The sequence below is a fragment of the Anser cygnoides genome, chromosome 4 (assembly GCF_040182565.1).
Source record: "Anser cygnoides isolate HZ-2024a breed goose chromosome 4, Taihu_goose_T2T_genome, whole genome shotgun sequence".
NCBI lineage: Eukaryota > Metazoa > Chordata > Aves > Anseriformes > Anatidae > Anser > Anser cygnoides.
The window spans coordinates 53,139,776-53,157,444 of record NC_089876.1 but is presented as its reverse complement, the minus strand read 5'-3'; the positions used below and the strand labels follow the sequence as shown (position 1 = coordinate 53,157,444).

At 35.5% G+C, this 17,669-nt stretch overlaps 1 protein-coding gene across 8 annotated transcripts in view; it reads right to left on the bottom strand.

The window, feature by feature from the left end:
- PALLD (palladin, cytoskeletal associated protein) overlaps positions 1-17,669 on the bottom strand; it is a 200,695-nt gene that overhangs the window by 126,695 nt on the left and 56,331 nt on the right. For all 8 annotated transcript variants that reach the window (XM_066996743.1, XM_013175276.3, XM_066996745.1 and 5 more), the window contains 6 exons: positions 7,876-8,054; positions 5,483-5,549; positions 4,739-4,844; positions 3,783-3,857; positions 1,632-1,773; positions 1,275-1,298 (listed from right to left, as the gene is read on the bottom strand). In XM_066996743.1, coding sequence (XP_066852844.1) covers positions 1,275-1,298; positions 1,632-1,773; positions 3,783-3,857; positions 4,739-4,844; positions 5,483-5,549; positions 7,876-8,054 — 593 coding nt within the window. The remainder of the gene's footprint in view (positions 1-1,274; positions 1,299-1,631; positions 1,774-3,782; positions 3,858-4,738; positions 4,845-5,482; positions 5,550-7,875; positions 8,055-17,669) is intronic.

Sequence of the window (17,669 nt, the reverse complement as noted above, 5' to 3'; positions counted from 1 at the left end):
TTGAATTTCCAGCACTTTGTCCTTCAGATGGCTAACATTTCAAGCCTCCATAAAACCAAATGATTCAGACACATGTATTCTGGGCATCAGCTGTTACCAGTGGGGGTGATACTACACATCACAATTTGTACTATTAACTCAGGATAAAGCATGCATGTGCATACATGTTTGTATATATGTATGATGGCCATCAAATAAAATAGGTATTGCAGGGAAATAATTTTGTGAAACAGTAAGAAAATTAGTGAATAACTGAGAAAGAAAGGCAGAAGATTTCCTCCTCCCCCCCCCCCCCACCTTCTCTCCATTCCATGAAAACTAAGAGAAAACATTTCTTCTAGGATTAACCCTTTACTGCTTTTCCTTAGTCCATATCTCACAGTCACACTGCTACTTTACAAACTATTCTGCTGCTAAGCCCTGCAGTCAAAGACTGCCAATGCAGCTCCTCAAAGTTCAGACCACGCCCACTTTGTAAAGGTCCTTCAGTTCGGTGACACTCTGGGAATACCCAGGTCTCAGAGAACTTTTCTGTTTTACCTTTCTTTTTCCATTACAAAATCTCTTTCTAAATCCAAACATATTCAAGCACAACCAGCCACCCTCTTAAAGCCAGGCTCAGACCATACCACTGCCTTCCTTCCACCTGTTGACTGACTTAGAAACATTAATGCAAAGATCAAGCATTCTCAGCCTTTTAGCATCTACTTATTATTAAAGAAACTATGACAGCACATAAGGGCAAACAGCAGCCAGAGAAAACCTGTAGTTGGAAGAACACTTTTTTTTTTTTGCTGAAATGTAGGAGTTATCTTGCAAATAGGCTTGAAAAAATCAACGTGCCTTTCTTTTGGAGGGTCAGATTTTGCTTGGATCTAAGACAGCTCATTTCTGTAAAGCTAGATTGGCAAAACTAGCATTTAGTGGTTGGGTGTTATGAAATTCTTCTGAGTACAATTTGGGTAATGGAATTTTGTGGGATTTTTTTTTCCCTCCTCAGTAGCATGCAAATTGCTCATTTTCTAAGAATAAAGTTTGCTTCAAAGTTTAGGCTGTGGGGCTCTCCTTGCTGGTCTAAATGGAATTTACTGTTTAACCAATAAAGGAATTGATGTAAAGCACAGTGTAGAGTATGGAAGGTGTGATAAAGAAACATTGTCTTTAAGGGGGTTTCATATTACCTGTGCTCAGCAGAAACATTTTTCTATTTACGTCTTGAATACAAACTCAAAGAGCTAGTGAATCAAGAGATTATTTTTTCATATGATTCTTACCAGGTTCAGTTGCAGATCGTGGCTCTGCATATCACATCACAAGAAGGGGAAACAAACAAGAAAAATGGAGTTAGAGATTACACTAATAAACAACATTATATTGGATGAACATATACTAAAATCTTGTAGGCAAGTACAAAATCTTTGCAGACACATTACAAAATAAGTAAGACTAAATGGTTTGCTGGTAGCAATAGTTCAATTATTACTACTAGCCATTAACCATTACAATCACTGGAATGTGAGGAAGAGAGGACTCTATCCAAAACTCAGTCCTGATAGACTAATTTCATGATAATTCCACCCCCCTCAACCTGCCCCATATTAAAAGTAGCCCCCCTCAGATTATTGTCTTACTTTTTTGGAGAATTCTGAAGTCTGGAGAGTCTTGAATTTCAATGCCCTGTCGAAACCACTTAACATGAATGGGAGGGGGTCCTCTGACCCTGCATTCCAACACCACTACCTGTCCTTCAGAGGCTGTGGAGTTTTGTAGCTCCTGAAATAAAACAATCACAATTCAAATGAACCAGCAGTATTTTACATTAAAAAATATCTTCTTTTCTTCCCTTTGTATTTCAACTTTATTTTCTCATTTTATTTTTGCAGTAGTTCTATGAGCATTGCTTTCACTCTGATTACATTTGACTGAATGACTGAATAAGTTATTTTCAAATACATTCTTAACACGACTAAAGATGGAGAAGGTGCATAAGTATTTAATTCCTCAGACCACAAGAAGCAGGCAGTTACGGTCTCATCTTTCATTCTTCATCCACAAAGTGAAATGAAAATTCTGCAGCTAAGCACACATTGATTGACTTGGTCTTGAGAGAGCAGCTTTGCTGCTTTCAGGTCAGCCTCTAGAACAGAGTTGCTTTTCTCCTGAGCCATTTATAACCATCCAAACAAAATCAAATGACACAAATATGATTAGGATATATTACCGTGTGTATGTGCACCTTCTGAAGAAACATTATGGCTGTAATAAATTCTTACATACATATGAAGGAAAATGCAGACCTATAGTGAAGATCACAATGAGAAAGGAGAAGCACTACTTTAAGTAACAGAGTTGACAGGAGACAGTCACTATTTTTGCCTTTGTTATCTATCTGAACATTATAAAGCAGTCTGTCTTACTCCCTTTCCAGTTCCAATTTGAACTTTGGTCTAACCTCAGAATTATTGCTAGTTACTATTCATAGATCTCTATTTAATCAAATTCATAAGAATTTTGTAATGTGGACAACTAAATTTTTTGAGTTGTTCCCTGAAGTTTATATAGAAAGAAATTTGTGTCAGGAAGCTGGATGAGTGTATTTTTTGTTGTTTACATATGTTTTTTCCTTCTGTAAGAAAAGAGATTTTGGTTTGATATATCCCTACTGGATTAAACCAGTTAATACTGGATTTCAGAGACAAGAGAGCTGAGGATTGGGAGGCAAGAGTGGGGTTTTGGTAGTTTCTGAGTGCAGGCTAGGCTTCTCCGATTTCCTACTCTTACTAAGATGTTGCCGCCTGCCGACCTTGCAGCAACCACATTCTCTAATTTCTTGCACCTCCGTTATTCACTCTCTTGAGATAACTGCAGTTATGTGTGCAGAATTCCAAGGAATAGAATCAGATCTTTCCTGCCATGAGAAGGGGATATGATGGATCCAAGATGGACTGTTTGGAACAGGGCTTATATTTATTTTAGGCAAAATAATTGCTGTTCCATATTAACTTTCAGTCAAATTGTTTTTCTGAAGTAATAATCAGAGAATCTATTTTTTTTTTTTAATTTCAACTTTAACAAATAGTTCCTGCTGTGGAAAGGATGGTTTAAGGGCACAATTAAAAGCGTGTTTTCAATTAAAGTTGCATCTTAGAGATCAGGGAAATAAGCTGATCTTTTTGCTGCTATGTTTTCCTACCCAATTCCTAATTCTAAAGTTTGATTTGGGATGAATGTGAAGATAAATATTGACTTAAATAATTACTTAAGAATTACTGAGTAAAAAAATCCCATTCAGCTAATCCACGCTTTATATTTTACAAGATACCCCAATGAAAAATACCTGATTTATTTATTTTTAATTAACATAACTGGGTGGATTTTTTTTTCCTAAAACAAAGAAAAGTAATTGTCTGCATTATTTGTTCTGTCAGTGAATTAATTATTGTGAATGACGCTTTATCATGATTATGATGTGCAATTGGTGACTACCTTGTTTGACTTTACAAAGATTTCTCAATGGAGAACAGTCATGGGCCTAAGGCATACCCATACAGAATATTCATGTAATTCTTCTAGTGATATTAACAGGGTAGAGGCATACAAACTTCATTGTGGCAGCAGAAATGTATTTCTTAGGGAGTCATTAATACTGAAAAGGACCCACCTAGTGAAAACTGTACAAAAATTTAACATGAGCAAAGACTCCTGTTTTAGAATACACCTTTTTGATATTTCCTTCTGGACTATATGAGTATGATATAAAAATCATGACGGATAAAGCATACCTTTGTAAATATAGGTGCAGAATTGACAGGCTTAGATCCATCCAGACGGTGCAGGTATGAAGTAGGGCTTTGGACCTGCAAAGAAATGCAACAATACTGTAAGAATACAAAGAATGATGCTTTGAATAATATGACCTGCATATACCTATGCAATAATAAAAAATTCTCAAATGCACAGTCTTATTATGGTGTTCTCATTATAGCACACTTGAATGACATCACTATTTCTCTCTGTTGTATTTCTGATATCAATATGTTTCTATATTTCTAATGAGAACTTTGTACCCAAGTGTCTTCACCTTGAAGTATTTTGTGTGTTTGATTCTTCTTAATATCATTCAAATAAGTCCTTTGCACCAAAATGTTTTTGCATCTTCTGTTATTACATCCCTCAACTGATGTTGTAATAAATAAATCAGGATACCTAAAACCTTATCTAGATTAATCAAAGAAACAGAAAGTAATTTTAACATGTGCAGTCTAACAGTGATTTTAATTTTATTTGCATTTAATGATTTACATGTAAACCTCTAGGTCATCCACAGTATCATTAAAATGTACCATAAACTAAAGAACATGGATTTTCCAAATTTTTCTCTAAAAGGCACAGAGAAATGATAGTAGTATTTAATTTAATAATCAAGTAACATTCTTTTGCAATTTAAATGAGTCACTACTAAGTGATATCCTCTGTAATTTTCATCGTCACCAGATGTCAGCTGCTCACATGCTGTGGTGATACATGCTGCATAACAATCCATATGTATATTTACTTTTATGCCACATTCACAAGACAACTATCTAACTTTTAAAAATCATCATTCTTAAGAGAATAACATAAGTTTATAGTTCAATGGTATAATTCATTGAATTGACAGAGTTTTCCAGGACTTACAAATTTTGAAATAAAATTTAAAATACTTCTAATTAAAAAAAAAGAAAAGTGTCTAAAATACCTGCTGACTGGGCACAGAGATAGGTTGAATTACAGCTGTGGTGACTCCAGACTTTGGTGAAGAAGGTCCTATTGTCAAAGAAACAGAAGTGGTTTTCTTTTGGGCCCTGCAGAAAACAAACAAACAACAACAGACAACTTTATAAATATGAAATCAGAATATGTTACTTAGTAACCACTAAGCCAACTTGTATTTTCTGCATCTTCAATACTTTTATTCAAACTGGTGCTGATTACATACTCATATCCGTGTAACCATCTTACATTTTTATTTTGACTATAAGGCAATTATATATCTCATTATCAATGAAAAGATCAGCACTGGAGAAAGCTTGAGTAGAACACAATCTTTGGCTAATTTATGCTTTCATAGTAAAAAAGTACTCTTATAAGATAAAAACTAAAATATATTTTGTTTCTTCGATTCTATACCTCTGCATATTTTTCTGGAGGCACATGGCTAGGTGGTTCCAAACAAAGGTTTGATTAACAGAAAGTTACTTCTAAATATGAAAAGTTGATTATCTACATGAGTTGTCGGTAAGGGTAGACTTCCCAGAGAGAATAAGCACATTAATAAAGTCTACAGTCATAATACTGCACTTTTATATCACACGAGATGAGAAAAGACAAGGCATACACAAATACACCCCAGATGCTTATTCAGATGTAAAACTACCAAAGATTTTCCAGTGACCCTCATTAAGAAAATTTGAACAGCACTGGTTCTACTTTGCACACTTACTGTGGCATAGCTCCAGATTTTGATTTGAAAACTAAACTTTCACTCTCTGAATCTGTGGAACTGGCACCTGGAAAAGAAAATATATTCAATAATCTTTTACTGATATCTTTGATGTTTATATTCCAAAGGAAAAACTGTGCATTTCACTTCAAGTGACTTGTACTATGCACCATAAGTAAAGACCTTGAAATATAGTGTTGAGAATTCTCTGTAATAAATTAATGCAGTTTTTATCTGATAAAACATTGTAACTATGTACTTCAGACAGTTACAGAAATAATGTCCATGTCAATTGCAAACCATTTTCCTTAGGCTTTTAGCTGTATTCCTTGAAATCAAAAAAAAATATGATGAAAAAACTACTCTACTGGAAATGTACAATTTTATTTACTTGAATGTAAAACTTTAAGCTTAGGAAAACATATGGCTTATATACAGATAATAAATCTTCAACCTTAATTAAGACTACTCAGTATAGCAAGACATTTCCAGACTAAACTTGCTATCCACTATTTCCACAGTTCAGACTATTTACATTGATCTATACATAACATTTACATACTGGTGTTCCCTGCCAGTGGAAGTCTTGATATAATGTATGTGTTTGGAAATATCTTGAACTCACTCGAAGAAAAGATAAGAAACCATTTGTGCCCATTGTCTTAATTTTTCTAGTAACAACTGGGACTTCAAGCAATATTTATTCTAGACATTTATGCAGTACATATCATTCCTCGAAGGATTTGTGCATAAATATGCATAGCTATATTTGTAATACAAATCATATACAATATGCATAGCACAGCATAGCTGGCATAGCATAGCACAGTGTAGCATAGCATAAAATGACTTACAGTGAAACAGAGCTTGAACTCAGGGACTCAAGTACCCCATTTATTTACAAAGTTTAGGCTACAAAAATCAAAGCAATAAGTACCACAGAAAAGGTAAGAAAAGAGAAGCAATGTCAAGTGAGCAAGGTGAATCTATGTGAAAGTATTTCTCATAAGCAAGGGATAAACAAGTCTTGTGTGGTTAGGGTTGCTGTACAGATGAAGATGTGAGGCACCAAAGTCATCAAGATTATTAACATACAAAACATTGTTTGAATGACAATCTGCTTTCCTTAAAGATCATAGGGGAGGAGCCTAACAGCTTGCACAATTAATTCTCTCTTTCAAAGTTAAATCTATTAAATCTTCAAGACAGTCCTTCCACATAGTAAAACAGCCAGATCTCAAAAAATGATTTTTTATTCGGTGTATCTCTCTTCCTAGCTATCCTGTTTATAGTGCTGCTTCTAGAAGTAGTGCCGCTAGTATATCTGAGTATTTCTGAAATCAACCTTCCCTCTTTGAAGAAAATATCTTACTAGAATCCATACAATTCTGAAAAAGTCTTGGGAATTTTGCTATTATTATCCCAAGAACACAGTTCTGAGCATAAGAGAACAAAAGGAAGGAATCCCTATAAATAATTCACTTTTGTCACTTTCAGCTCAGTTATAGAGAAAAAAAAATATTGCTTTATTAATCAAAAGCTATTTAATCAATTTGTGATAGTATCATTCAGATTTGTTACACTTATTTGTTACATTAATTTGTTTACCTTTTCGATTAATTACTTAATGAATTTTAAGTAGTTACAAAACTTGTAAAAGAATAGACATTACCAATACCAAAATATTTGAAGATACATCAACTGAAATAAAAGTCAGATTTCAGTTGATATAATCATGACATAATACAATTATTCACATACAAAAAAAATTTAAGAATTTTATTTGTGGCTGAGACTAACTTTTTTCAGAAAAAAAAGAAATCTTGCATTATGACTAATTTTGAAGTCAGGAAAGATTTTGACAACTACTAGCATTTGATTCTGGACAAAACCGGTATGACCGATTTATAATCTGACTTAAAGACAGTGTGCTGAATATGAAGAATTACAGTACACTCACCCATGACTGAGGAGGACTCATTTGGGACTGTCACATTTAATTGCATTTGGAGGAAGTTCAGAACTGACAAAGGAATTACTGTTATCCTGAAAATCATTATCGGTAGAACTAGTCAAATCTCTTATTTACAGAGGCTACTTAAAAGCTACCTTATAGTAAAAGCTGTGCTTGTTCCTACTTTTCCATTTTTAATTTTCCTTTTACACCAAATAAACAGTAATCTACCCACTAACGCTTGGAACATCCATTGACATATCTGAATTAATATGATGTGGTGTTCAAAATGTATTGCATTAAAGGAAGGCTGGGAAACACCGTACAAATACCACTAAAGCAAATGCAATCTTAACATGCAGAACCATCACCAGAAGTAAACTTCAGCTTTGTTATCTTTTCATGTATGTGTTGAGTATCTTTTTATTTCACCTCTTACCTTCAATGAATATTTCAGCTGATGTACTATCTGAACCAAGGGGATTTGAAGCGAGACAAGTATAGCGTCCAGTATCGTCTTCAAAGGCTTCTGCTATAATTAGTGAATGAAGTCCTCCACTTCCAGAATGGATTTGAATGTCAGGAGAATTCTGGAGTTCTTTTCCTTCACAGAACCATCTGTAGCCCACACACATTTAGAAAGACAAAGGAAAAAAAAAAGAACATAAAAGATTGGTTCAGGCTCATCACACAAGAAGACACTACACTGCTGCAAAAACCTAAATTGCTATTGAAAGCAGCACATGGTGCTTTGAAGTCTTTAATGGCATTTGCAAGGAAATAACTTGCTGGCATCAAATTTCTTAAAGAGGCAGTGAGACATTTCTGAGTGTAAGTGAATTGTACACACCTACAAATTAAAACTATTCCCTGTCCTGTTCAGGTAGAATGAATGCTTTCTCCATATCCCATGTACTGGCCTGCTTTGACTGCAGTCTAATCCATTTCAATTTAACTTGCTTCTTCTTTCGTTCTAATACTCACTGATTCTCCACAGAGGATGTTTGATTTTTGTCTATCATGTCCAGTCAACCTAATATAATCACATGGTACAGATTCCATCTTGCTAAACTTTAAACAGATTTAATCCTGCCTCAGAGCAGGAGCATAAGCTGGTTTTCTAGGCATAAGCTGGTTTTCTAGGCCTGGATTTTTATATATATATAACACATGCTCCCCTATCAAAAAAGGGTATACTCCAGCAAAAATGCTGGTTTCAGGTACAGGCAAAAAAATACTTATCTAGGGTGATTTACTGCTACATAAAAGCACAGCCTACATTGTTTATGTTGGAATAATAAAGTGTTTGCCAACGGATGCTGCCTGGAGAGCTAGTCCCTGTTCTCAGCCTGCGCTGCTGCCATAAAGGTACCAGCTCCCATCTTTTTCTGTTTGATTCTCTCACATCAGCTACTCCTGTTCTCATAGGCTGCTCCCTGCTTTACCCATATCCCCAGCAGCCCAGCAAGTATGAGAAGTAGACATCTCTTTTTAGCATTGGGTGGCTCTTTTTTTTTAAAAGGGCTGCCTTGCATTTTTGTGAGGGCTGGTAGATCAGTGAGTCACTAAAGGAAAATAGTTAGGGAACAGCCTTCCTGCCATTTTCAAACTTTCCCTGCATCCTGAAAACAAATTAAACAAAGTAACCCCAAGGAGTTACAGAACTGCCCCATACCTATTTAGGAAAAGCTTGCAATGCTACAGGATGACAGCATGCAATAGCAGTCAGTGAGCACCCTTGAGAAATGAGCTGCCTCACTTTTATTGCCTCTTTTTTTTTTTTTCTTCCTAGTAAAGTATGCAGAACTGACAGAAAACTTTTCACAAAACTCTCTTCTGAAAACATTAGACTGTAAAACTTGAAAATTCGTGTTTATTTCAGAATGCAGAGTTAAGAAACCTAACAGATTTGCACATAAGACAATTCCCCTTAATGACTCAGAACTGTGGGCAAGCCCTCTGTGTTTATAAACAATAGGCCTTTCATTCCTGAAGGCTAAAAAAGAAATAAAAGAAATGTTGATAGTGGCATTAAAACCATATGTAATTCTCTTCTGTAATTAAAAGCCCAGCAAGTTCCTTTTCTGCCTCTTGTGCCCAGAAAGTGCACACAAAGTATCATTTTTGGAAGGAACTAACAAACTTCCATTTGTTTACTCAGCAGACCCCTTTGGCCTACTTTTACAACTGTTGGGCTTGGAGACCAATTTATTCTGTCAGCTCAACTGCCAAAATTAACATTTCTCTCCCCCCTCCTCCCCGTCCTTTCCTCTCCTCGTCACAAGTCCTTCTTCTCCCAGTGCGAGGACCTCTGCTACTATTTCTACTTACTAGACCTTCAGAGGCCTAACCTCCGGGAAGCCTTGCCTAAGTTACAGTTTAAACGATATGCACAAGAGAGAGGTTAATTCAATTCCTAGACAATCACAGACAAGAGCCTGTAATATGAGGCTCTACTTAACCATTGGTTCTATTTTTCTTTCCTTCCCAGAAACATCCTGCAAAGGAAACCTTCTCCTCCGCGCTTAATTATTTTCTCAGATCGATCCCATCTTAGCTTCATGTAACTTGGGCGGCTTTCCACTCTCTCCCAAATTCCACCCTCACAAAATGTTGAAGAAGCTGTGATAAGCACTTAACCCTAAAATAAAAAGCCCATGTACACATTTTTGTCAGGTGATGTTTAACAAGCAAGCTGCTTTCTCCGGAGGGCAAGTCCTACACGCTTCCTCACTTCATGCATGTCTGCAGCTAGACTCAAGCAGCGGGCGCTGCTCCTCAGCACTTGTTGGACTGAGCCTCACTGCAGCATGCCAGCAGCATCCCACCGACAGCAAGCCCTGGCCTGCTACGTCACACGCTGCCTGCCACATGTTAGACTAACACATTAACTATGCCATGCCATACAAAATTATCTCAGCCATCATTAATGTGATGTGTGAGGACTGGAAAGCAGGCCCGACGTTTGACTGCACTGCTCATGGTAGAAAGAACCACTCACATTCATAACATGAATGTGCTGAAATGAGGAATACTGGAATAGGTTTAGCTATATTCTCTTTCCTTCTCCAATTGTAATTTTTTTCTTGTTTATCTATAAGTTGATGGAAGGAGAAGATTAATTAATGCGAGTTGCTTTTGGAGATTATATCAAAATTAAGTGAGCAAGAAAATACTCAATTGAAATACCTTGCAAGAACTTGCTAGTTGCCAGTTCAGCTCAACAGAGCTTATGAAAGAAAAAAGAGCTAGCTAAGAAACCTAAATGAAGTATTTTTTGCCAAAACACTGACTAAATTTTAATTTTCCATCTTATATATAAAGCACTAAATTGCTATCTACAGGCCTCATCAGCCCTACTGCGATCACATTTGGAATAGTCATGGTAAGAAGATTTCCTGCTCCTTAAGACTGAAAAGCGTTCAAAGACAAATATTTGAAGCATTTTCTCTTTCTGGAGAGGGATCACCAAAGCAAGAAACAAATCACTATCAAAGGGAGTCTGAGCCAAAGAAACCTGAAGGACTCACAGCTAAATATAGAAAAACAGCTGCTAAGCAAGTCTTACAGGAAAATTCCAGCCATATGCTAACTGGGACAGCATTAACTCATGTCCAGTCTATTCCAGCCTACTGAACCTTGAGAGGATCGGAGGATTACTACCTAGGTGTGAGAAGACGATAATATTGCTTCTGGAGAGCCAAAAAGCCCCAGTCCAAACCAAAACCAAAAGACACTGGAAGTAACACAGGAATAAATCCACTGCCCATGCTTTGCAAAAAAGAGAATTCTCTGTATAGAAGACATCGGTTTAAAGATATGTATATATCACAGGCTCCGGTAAGCACAGTACAAACGTGATCTATTTTTTATGCCTTTGAGAACCTACAACAAAGTGTGCAGACAGAAACGAAACAGACAGAGACATTTTTGCATATGTGTGTACATCACAGAATAAGGACTCGAGCTTGCATCCTGTAGGCCGTGTTAGTGTTCGTGCAAACTTGGAGAACTGCCCCCTTGAAAAAAAGAACAGTAAGTACTGTAATGATGCCAGAAGAAGACAAAAAGATCAAATAAAAGGAATATACATTTTATGTAACTGGAATTTACTGTACCAGTCATTAACATTTAGGAAACTTCAAATTACACTGAATTTCTCTGATCTTTACTTCTTTCTTCTTCATTCTCTTTCCTCCATTTCTCTTCCTGTCTGCATTTTCACCGTACTACTCTCTGCCTTTCCTGTTCTGCAGCTATGCTTAGTTCTGACCTACGCTGTATCTACTGTACATTAATATGATAGCAATTAAGTATTTAATGCAGGCACTGAAACACAATCACTAGACTGGAAAGTCAATTCTCCAAGGAAACAAATCAGAGGTATGTTGGTAGTGGGGGAGCAATGGTTAAGAGACTTGCTTTTCCTAACTCAAACCCTATTTAGCTTTTCCATTGGTTACATTATGGGATGACAGCAAAAAACATTTAGTTGCCAGGTGAGAGGCAGTTCATGCACACTAACATCAGGTAGCAATTCACACAATATGTCTTTCGTTTTCACTCTTCTTTTCTTTATGCCCTCACAACCTCCATGTATGGAAATACATACAAGCACGTGTGTCTGGGATTTTAATGACTGTGAACAAAATATAAACAGAGCTGAACAGTACACTGACTGAGTGAGCACCAGGGCCTTAAGAAAAACAGTTCAGGGTTCTCTCTAATGCATAATCCTGCTGGAACTTGTGTTTTTGGAGAGTCACTGAGGAATAGAGAGGTTTTCTTTTCTGCACACTCTCAAAAGTTAATTTAAAATGGCAGCTGAAGTGAAACTTTAAGATATAGCCTTAGGGAAGAATTATAATAGTGAACTCTGACCACTACAAAAAGTGGAGAGAGATAAGTTGTAAATTAAAAAGTAATTTTATCCTTAGTGGTGTTAAGTATGTCCAGCAAGAGAAGTTAAACTGAAATACGTTAACATTCCAGAACTGGCAGAGTCAGCGTTCCCATCTCTATCCCATGTAACTTCCATTTTGTAAAGTCTCCATTCAAGTTAAACAGTCCAATAATTCCTGACTGTAAAACATCACTACTTAAAGAATCATTATAATAATTTTTTAAAATCATATTTGCCATAAGATTTAGAGTCCAGTAAACAGATTATTTCAGATGCTTGTTATTTACACACAGCTTTTTTTTTTTTTTTTTTGAACTATTGGTAATACGGTATTTTTATGCCTTTTTGTTACAAGTTATTTGTAATGGAGCACCCTAGTCAAAACAATTGTGAATATATTAATATAAATTATTTGAGTGAAGGTATTTGGAAGTATGACTACATCTCTTGGTAATTCTGCACTGAATTTAAGGTTCAGGACAAAATTGTCTGGAAATACCAATCCATATTTTTACTCCTTTTTTAATTTTTAAAGGAATTCTTACAGCAGTCCTACTTAGATTCATACATTTATTTTCTTACTGAAAGTCTTAAAGATGGGGCCTTGGTGTTGGAGAACCATAAACAGTAATTTAAAAAGATAAACCTATTTTTTGTTATATTTATAATAATTTGACTCTACTACAGAAAACTACAAAGAAGAAAGAGTTAAAGATACAAAACTATTCTAACTCAGTAAAATTTCATGATGATAGATTGAATGTCTCTGTATTAAACCTGCATTCTTATAAAAACCTAGAAGATATGCATGATACAATACAGTAATGGAATAACTGAATGTAAAGGAAAAACCAGGGAGATTTAAAAAACAAAACTGAGTTACATTCCTTGTCTATCATGAACCAGTTTAATACTATTTTTTTCTTTATAGAAGCCAGAGATAATATACCATAATGAAAATAGCTTTATTTGGACATGTAATCCAAAGCTATTTATTTGTGATTAATAAACTTTTCAACTATAGGAGGCTGTGCAAGAGGTTATGGTAATGTTCTGTTCACTACTGGCTACTCCTTGCAGGAAGAACTTTTTTTTAAAAAAATGGGTATGTAGACTTTTTTTTTTTTAAATTTCATTTTAAACTCTATGATTATAAGGAAAATATTTAAATGTTTAACAGAAACCAATGAAAACTATCTAACAACTTCCTTGTTGAACTGGCTTCAAAGCTTCGTAAATACGTTTATGACATAATGCAAAGAATCAAGGGAAGCGACGCGTGTCATCCACGGTATTCTGGTGCCAGGGCAAATGGTATTTCACAAATGCATCCAGTAGTATCCAAATGAGAGATCATATTTCAGGTAATCCTGCTTCATCATGCAGAACAAAGGTATCTATGCTGTTCTAATTGAATAAATAAAGTTGCAAGGAGATAATCTTTCACAGGCCAAAAAGAAAACAAAAAACAACAAAACAAAAACAGTCAATATTGAAGAAAAAGCCTTTAGGTTTTCTTCTCTAACCAGAATTAACAAATATCTTATGTTTATACAGCAACTTCTTCTAAAAAATATAGTGTATACTGCAGTCAGCCTTCATGTAGAAAATAACAGAATGCTGAACTGTATGCTGAATTACTCCTATTCCGTTCCTGAAGTCCAAAGTTTAAATCTTCCCTCACATCATATTTTATCTTTGCCCTTTGCCCCAAAAGATTTATCTTTTTTCCTTATTTTTGCCCATCACCAAAACACAAAGTAGCTTACTACTCTTGATCTTGCTGCATGTTTCTTTCAAAACAAAAGTCTAGGCCACGTGTAGGTATAAACCATAGATTTCACAGTTCAGAAACCTTATACAGAACTTTCTTTTCTGTATTTGAGCACAAGTTAATGATATGTTCATTTCAGAAGCAGCAATTTAACTGACAAATATGTGTGGATAAATAATTCAGCTCCTTCTAGATGTGGTTAATCATCAGATCAAGGAAGAGAGAAAATGCTGTGCACTTTAGTTACCAATTATGTAAAGCAAACAGCAGACCTTTTACTACAAGCATGTTGATTATTTACCACCCATGCAGATAGTTATTTAAAAATAACAAATCCTTCTCATTTCATTGAGTAGCTTCTATAACTAGTGAATTCATGCCCATATAAACTCAATTTTTGTGTGTTCATATAGATAAATAGAATGCATGAAAAAGTGCTTGAAAAGGAAGACAACAACCTTGCGGATATTAAAACCAAGAATAATTTATAGACAGTTTAAGGTACTAAGGTTTTCTTGCATTTATCTATAAGGTGGACATTTTGGAAAACTGTTCACTCATCATATAAGTGGTACTTTACTGTAGGTTAATTTAATGAGATTCTTTATAACAGTAATTTCCTTCAGTTCTACCTTACTGTAGAATGAATAACAATATTTAATGTAAAAATTTCCATACATCATTTTATGTTAGACAGTTCCTTGACACTTTACTATTTTCTGAAACATTATTTTGGTTTTGGAAGCTTCAAGTCTATGGGAAGATGTATTATATAATCTTCGATTTTACTGAGAATGAGTTCCTGACAACTCAACTATACATCTGAGATATAAGTCCTATTGAAAATGGGCATCATTGCTGGTGGACCTGCTTTCAAAGTATGCAATTATTACATCGAAGACAGGGATTTCAGAACAAAACCATGATTTTGGAATTCCTAAAACTCTCCTGAAGTGGCTTTTGAGATGAAGTGCTGTCTGTGAAGAGATGGCTAGAGCATCTTCACATGAACTTAAGAAATAGTTCAGCTGTCTCAGAAGTTAGCTAAGCTGAGGAAGGATAAGTTGAAAGAGTCAAAGGGAAAAGAACTGCACTCCTCATCAGAAGTCAGAGTAGGGCACCTTGCTCATTTGAAGAGTCAAAAGAACTCTTAAGCTGTAGCTCCACCACAACTACAGCTCTGTGCAACTACACCACAACTACAGTAATGAAAACACTTGCTCAACAACTTGGATGGTTGTGCTTGAGAACACATAATTTTTTCAAGGCTTTGTTACATGGTGTCATTGAAATAAACTTACTTCAGAAAAAAAGACAATACTGCCTCACAGCAAAATACCTTCAACTTCAAGAGGCCAAGCTGTTAAAGGTCAAGACCGAAAAATCTTTAAGATTAATGTTTAAGAACATATATATGTTTTCTCATTTTCATTAACTATGAGATACTGCAATGTAACTGAACAGTTGCACATTCCCATTTGTTCTTAGCCACCAAATTACACGACATACTTAGATTTGGAAAAAGATCTGGAAAGCAATTGCTTTTTTCATAAATACATCAATAAAACCATCTGCAAACTCTCTGGGTTTCCGAGTTAAATCAAAAAATTAAAAATTAAAAAATGGATTGTAAGCTGGGTCTTTCATTTGTAAAATTGTTTAAAATGCATTAAAGAGGAAAATTCTTTGGCATTCTGACCTATCTACAAATGCAATTCTCCATAATGTGTTAATAAAAATAAAACAAAAGCCAAAAAGCAGGGCAGGAGATACAGAAAAGGAATGTTCATACAGTAGCTTTGTTGTATATATACCTGGATTTCAGCATATTTTAGGCTAAAATCTGTAGGTTCTATAAGCAGTGAGATGAAGAATTAAACAAAGTACAATTACAAATTAAAACAAGCAGTGCACATATGGATGAAAATGGACATTCTTTTAATTTCTTAACACTTTACACAACTTTCTATTTTTTTCTTTTTAGGTTTCATATTTCTCCCAACATTTTTTTTTCTTTGAAAAAGTTACATATTTTTATACGTTTTTATCTTTACTGCAATATAGGCAATAGCATGCTTCCAACCCCAATAAACACGGAAGCTGCTTCCATGTATCAAAGCACAAAGATGGAATGGTTTATAAATGTCAAGAATGAGTAACTGCACTCCTGAAGTCTGACAATAGCTGACTGTGCAGTTCTGCCCCAATAATATTGTAGATGCTTACATTTTTTTTAAAAAATATATTCTAGGTTTAAATGATTATCACTTATAACCCTTAATTTTCCACACTTTTAGAGTTTTATACTCTTAGAGGATTACCACAGAACTGTGAAATAATCTATACAGAATTCATCACTGAACAATAGAAAATACCCAGCACGTGAAACACACAGCATTTGCATTTAACTAGTTAATGTATAAGGAATCCCTATAGTTTTAGGGCATGGAATTCCAGATACTGAGCAATAATTTCTTTCTTTCTGACAGGTAATTAAAGTGAACGTTTTTCTACAATTTCCTTCTTGGGCCTGGAATATCTTACCCTGAAGTCAAAGAGTGGTAGACATTATCTGCATTTCAGATTGTTCCACTAATTCATTTGTCAGTATGTCAAGCAGCCCCCTTCAGCTGGTGTCTGTAGTAGTGCCAGCAGAAATTGATTTACTTGCTGTTTTGTTTCATGAAAAATTATCATCTCTTTCCAAAAAATCAGAATATAAGATTTCCAAAGTAGAGATGCTGCTCCATATTTTTCACCCTCTGGCTAAAGGAACCCTTTGCCACACTACTACTTGCAACAATGCAGGAAATACACACATACAATTTTTCTCTCCAAAATGGGTTCCAAGGATAATCCAGAAAGCTCTGCCAGTTTTGTTTTCTGTTGAACTTCCTCAAACATTTGTTTAAAGGAAGTTATAGTAAGATCTCTCATACATTTTAAAATGCAGTCTTCAAATGGAACCAGCCCTGTATGAAGAGCTAAAGGTGGAGGAAGCATGTCAGAACAGAGTTACAGTTCAGTTCATCAGAAGAAACACATGAGCATGTGGCATTAGAGATAACATCCTACTTCCATAGCAGTCTATTCTCAGCCTCTGAGTGTGCTGGAAAAGCCAACGACAACAGCATACTATGCCTCATTTTATTCCACCCTTCCCTCCCCTCACCCGATTTTGCTATTGTGTTAGGTCAGACATACCCTCGTGTATTTTCACTAAGACCATTCATTCACCACAATTTCCCAGAGTGTCTAGCATGTGGCACCTATCTTACCGCGTATGAGCACTGGACCACCTGTTAACAGCAGTCTAGATGGGATCTGATGGTTCAGAGCAATGGTTCCCTCTCACCTATGCATGTTGGCAGTTGTGCAATGAATGCTCTTTCTTCCTGAGGCTGCCCAATAAAATGTTCCTCTAAAGAAAAGCTCTGCCAACAGGACTTTGAGCACTGCAACAGTAATGGAGCATGAGGTAATTAGATATGTTTTATTACTGAGAAACAGAGGTTAAGCACTTTGTCCATGGTCACCCGTGATATGCAAGAGCCAG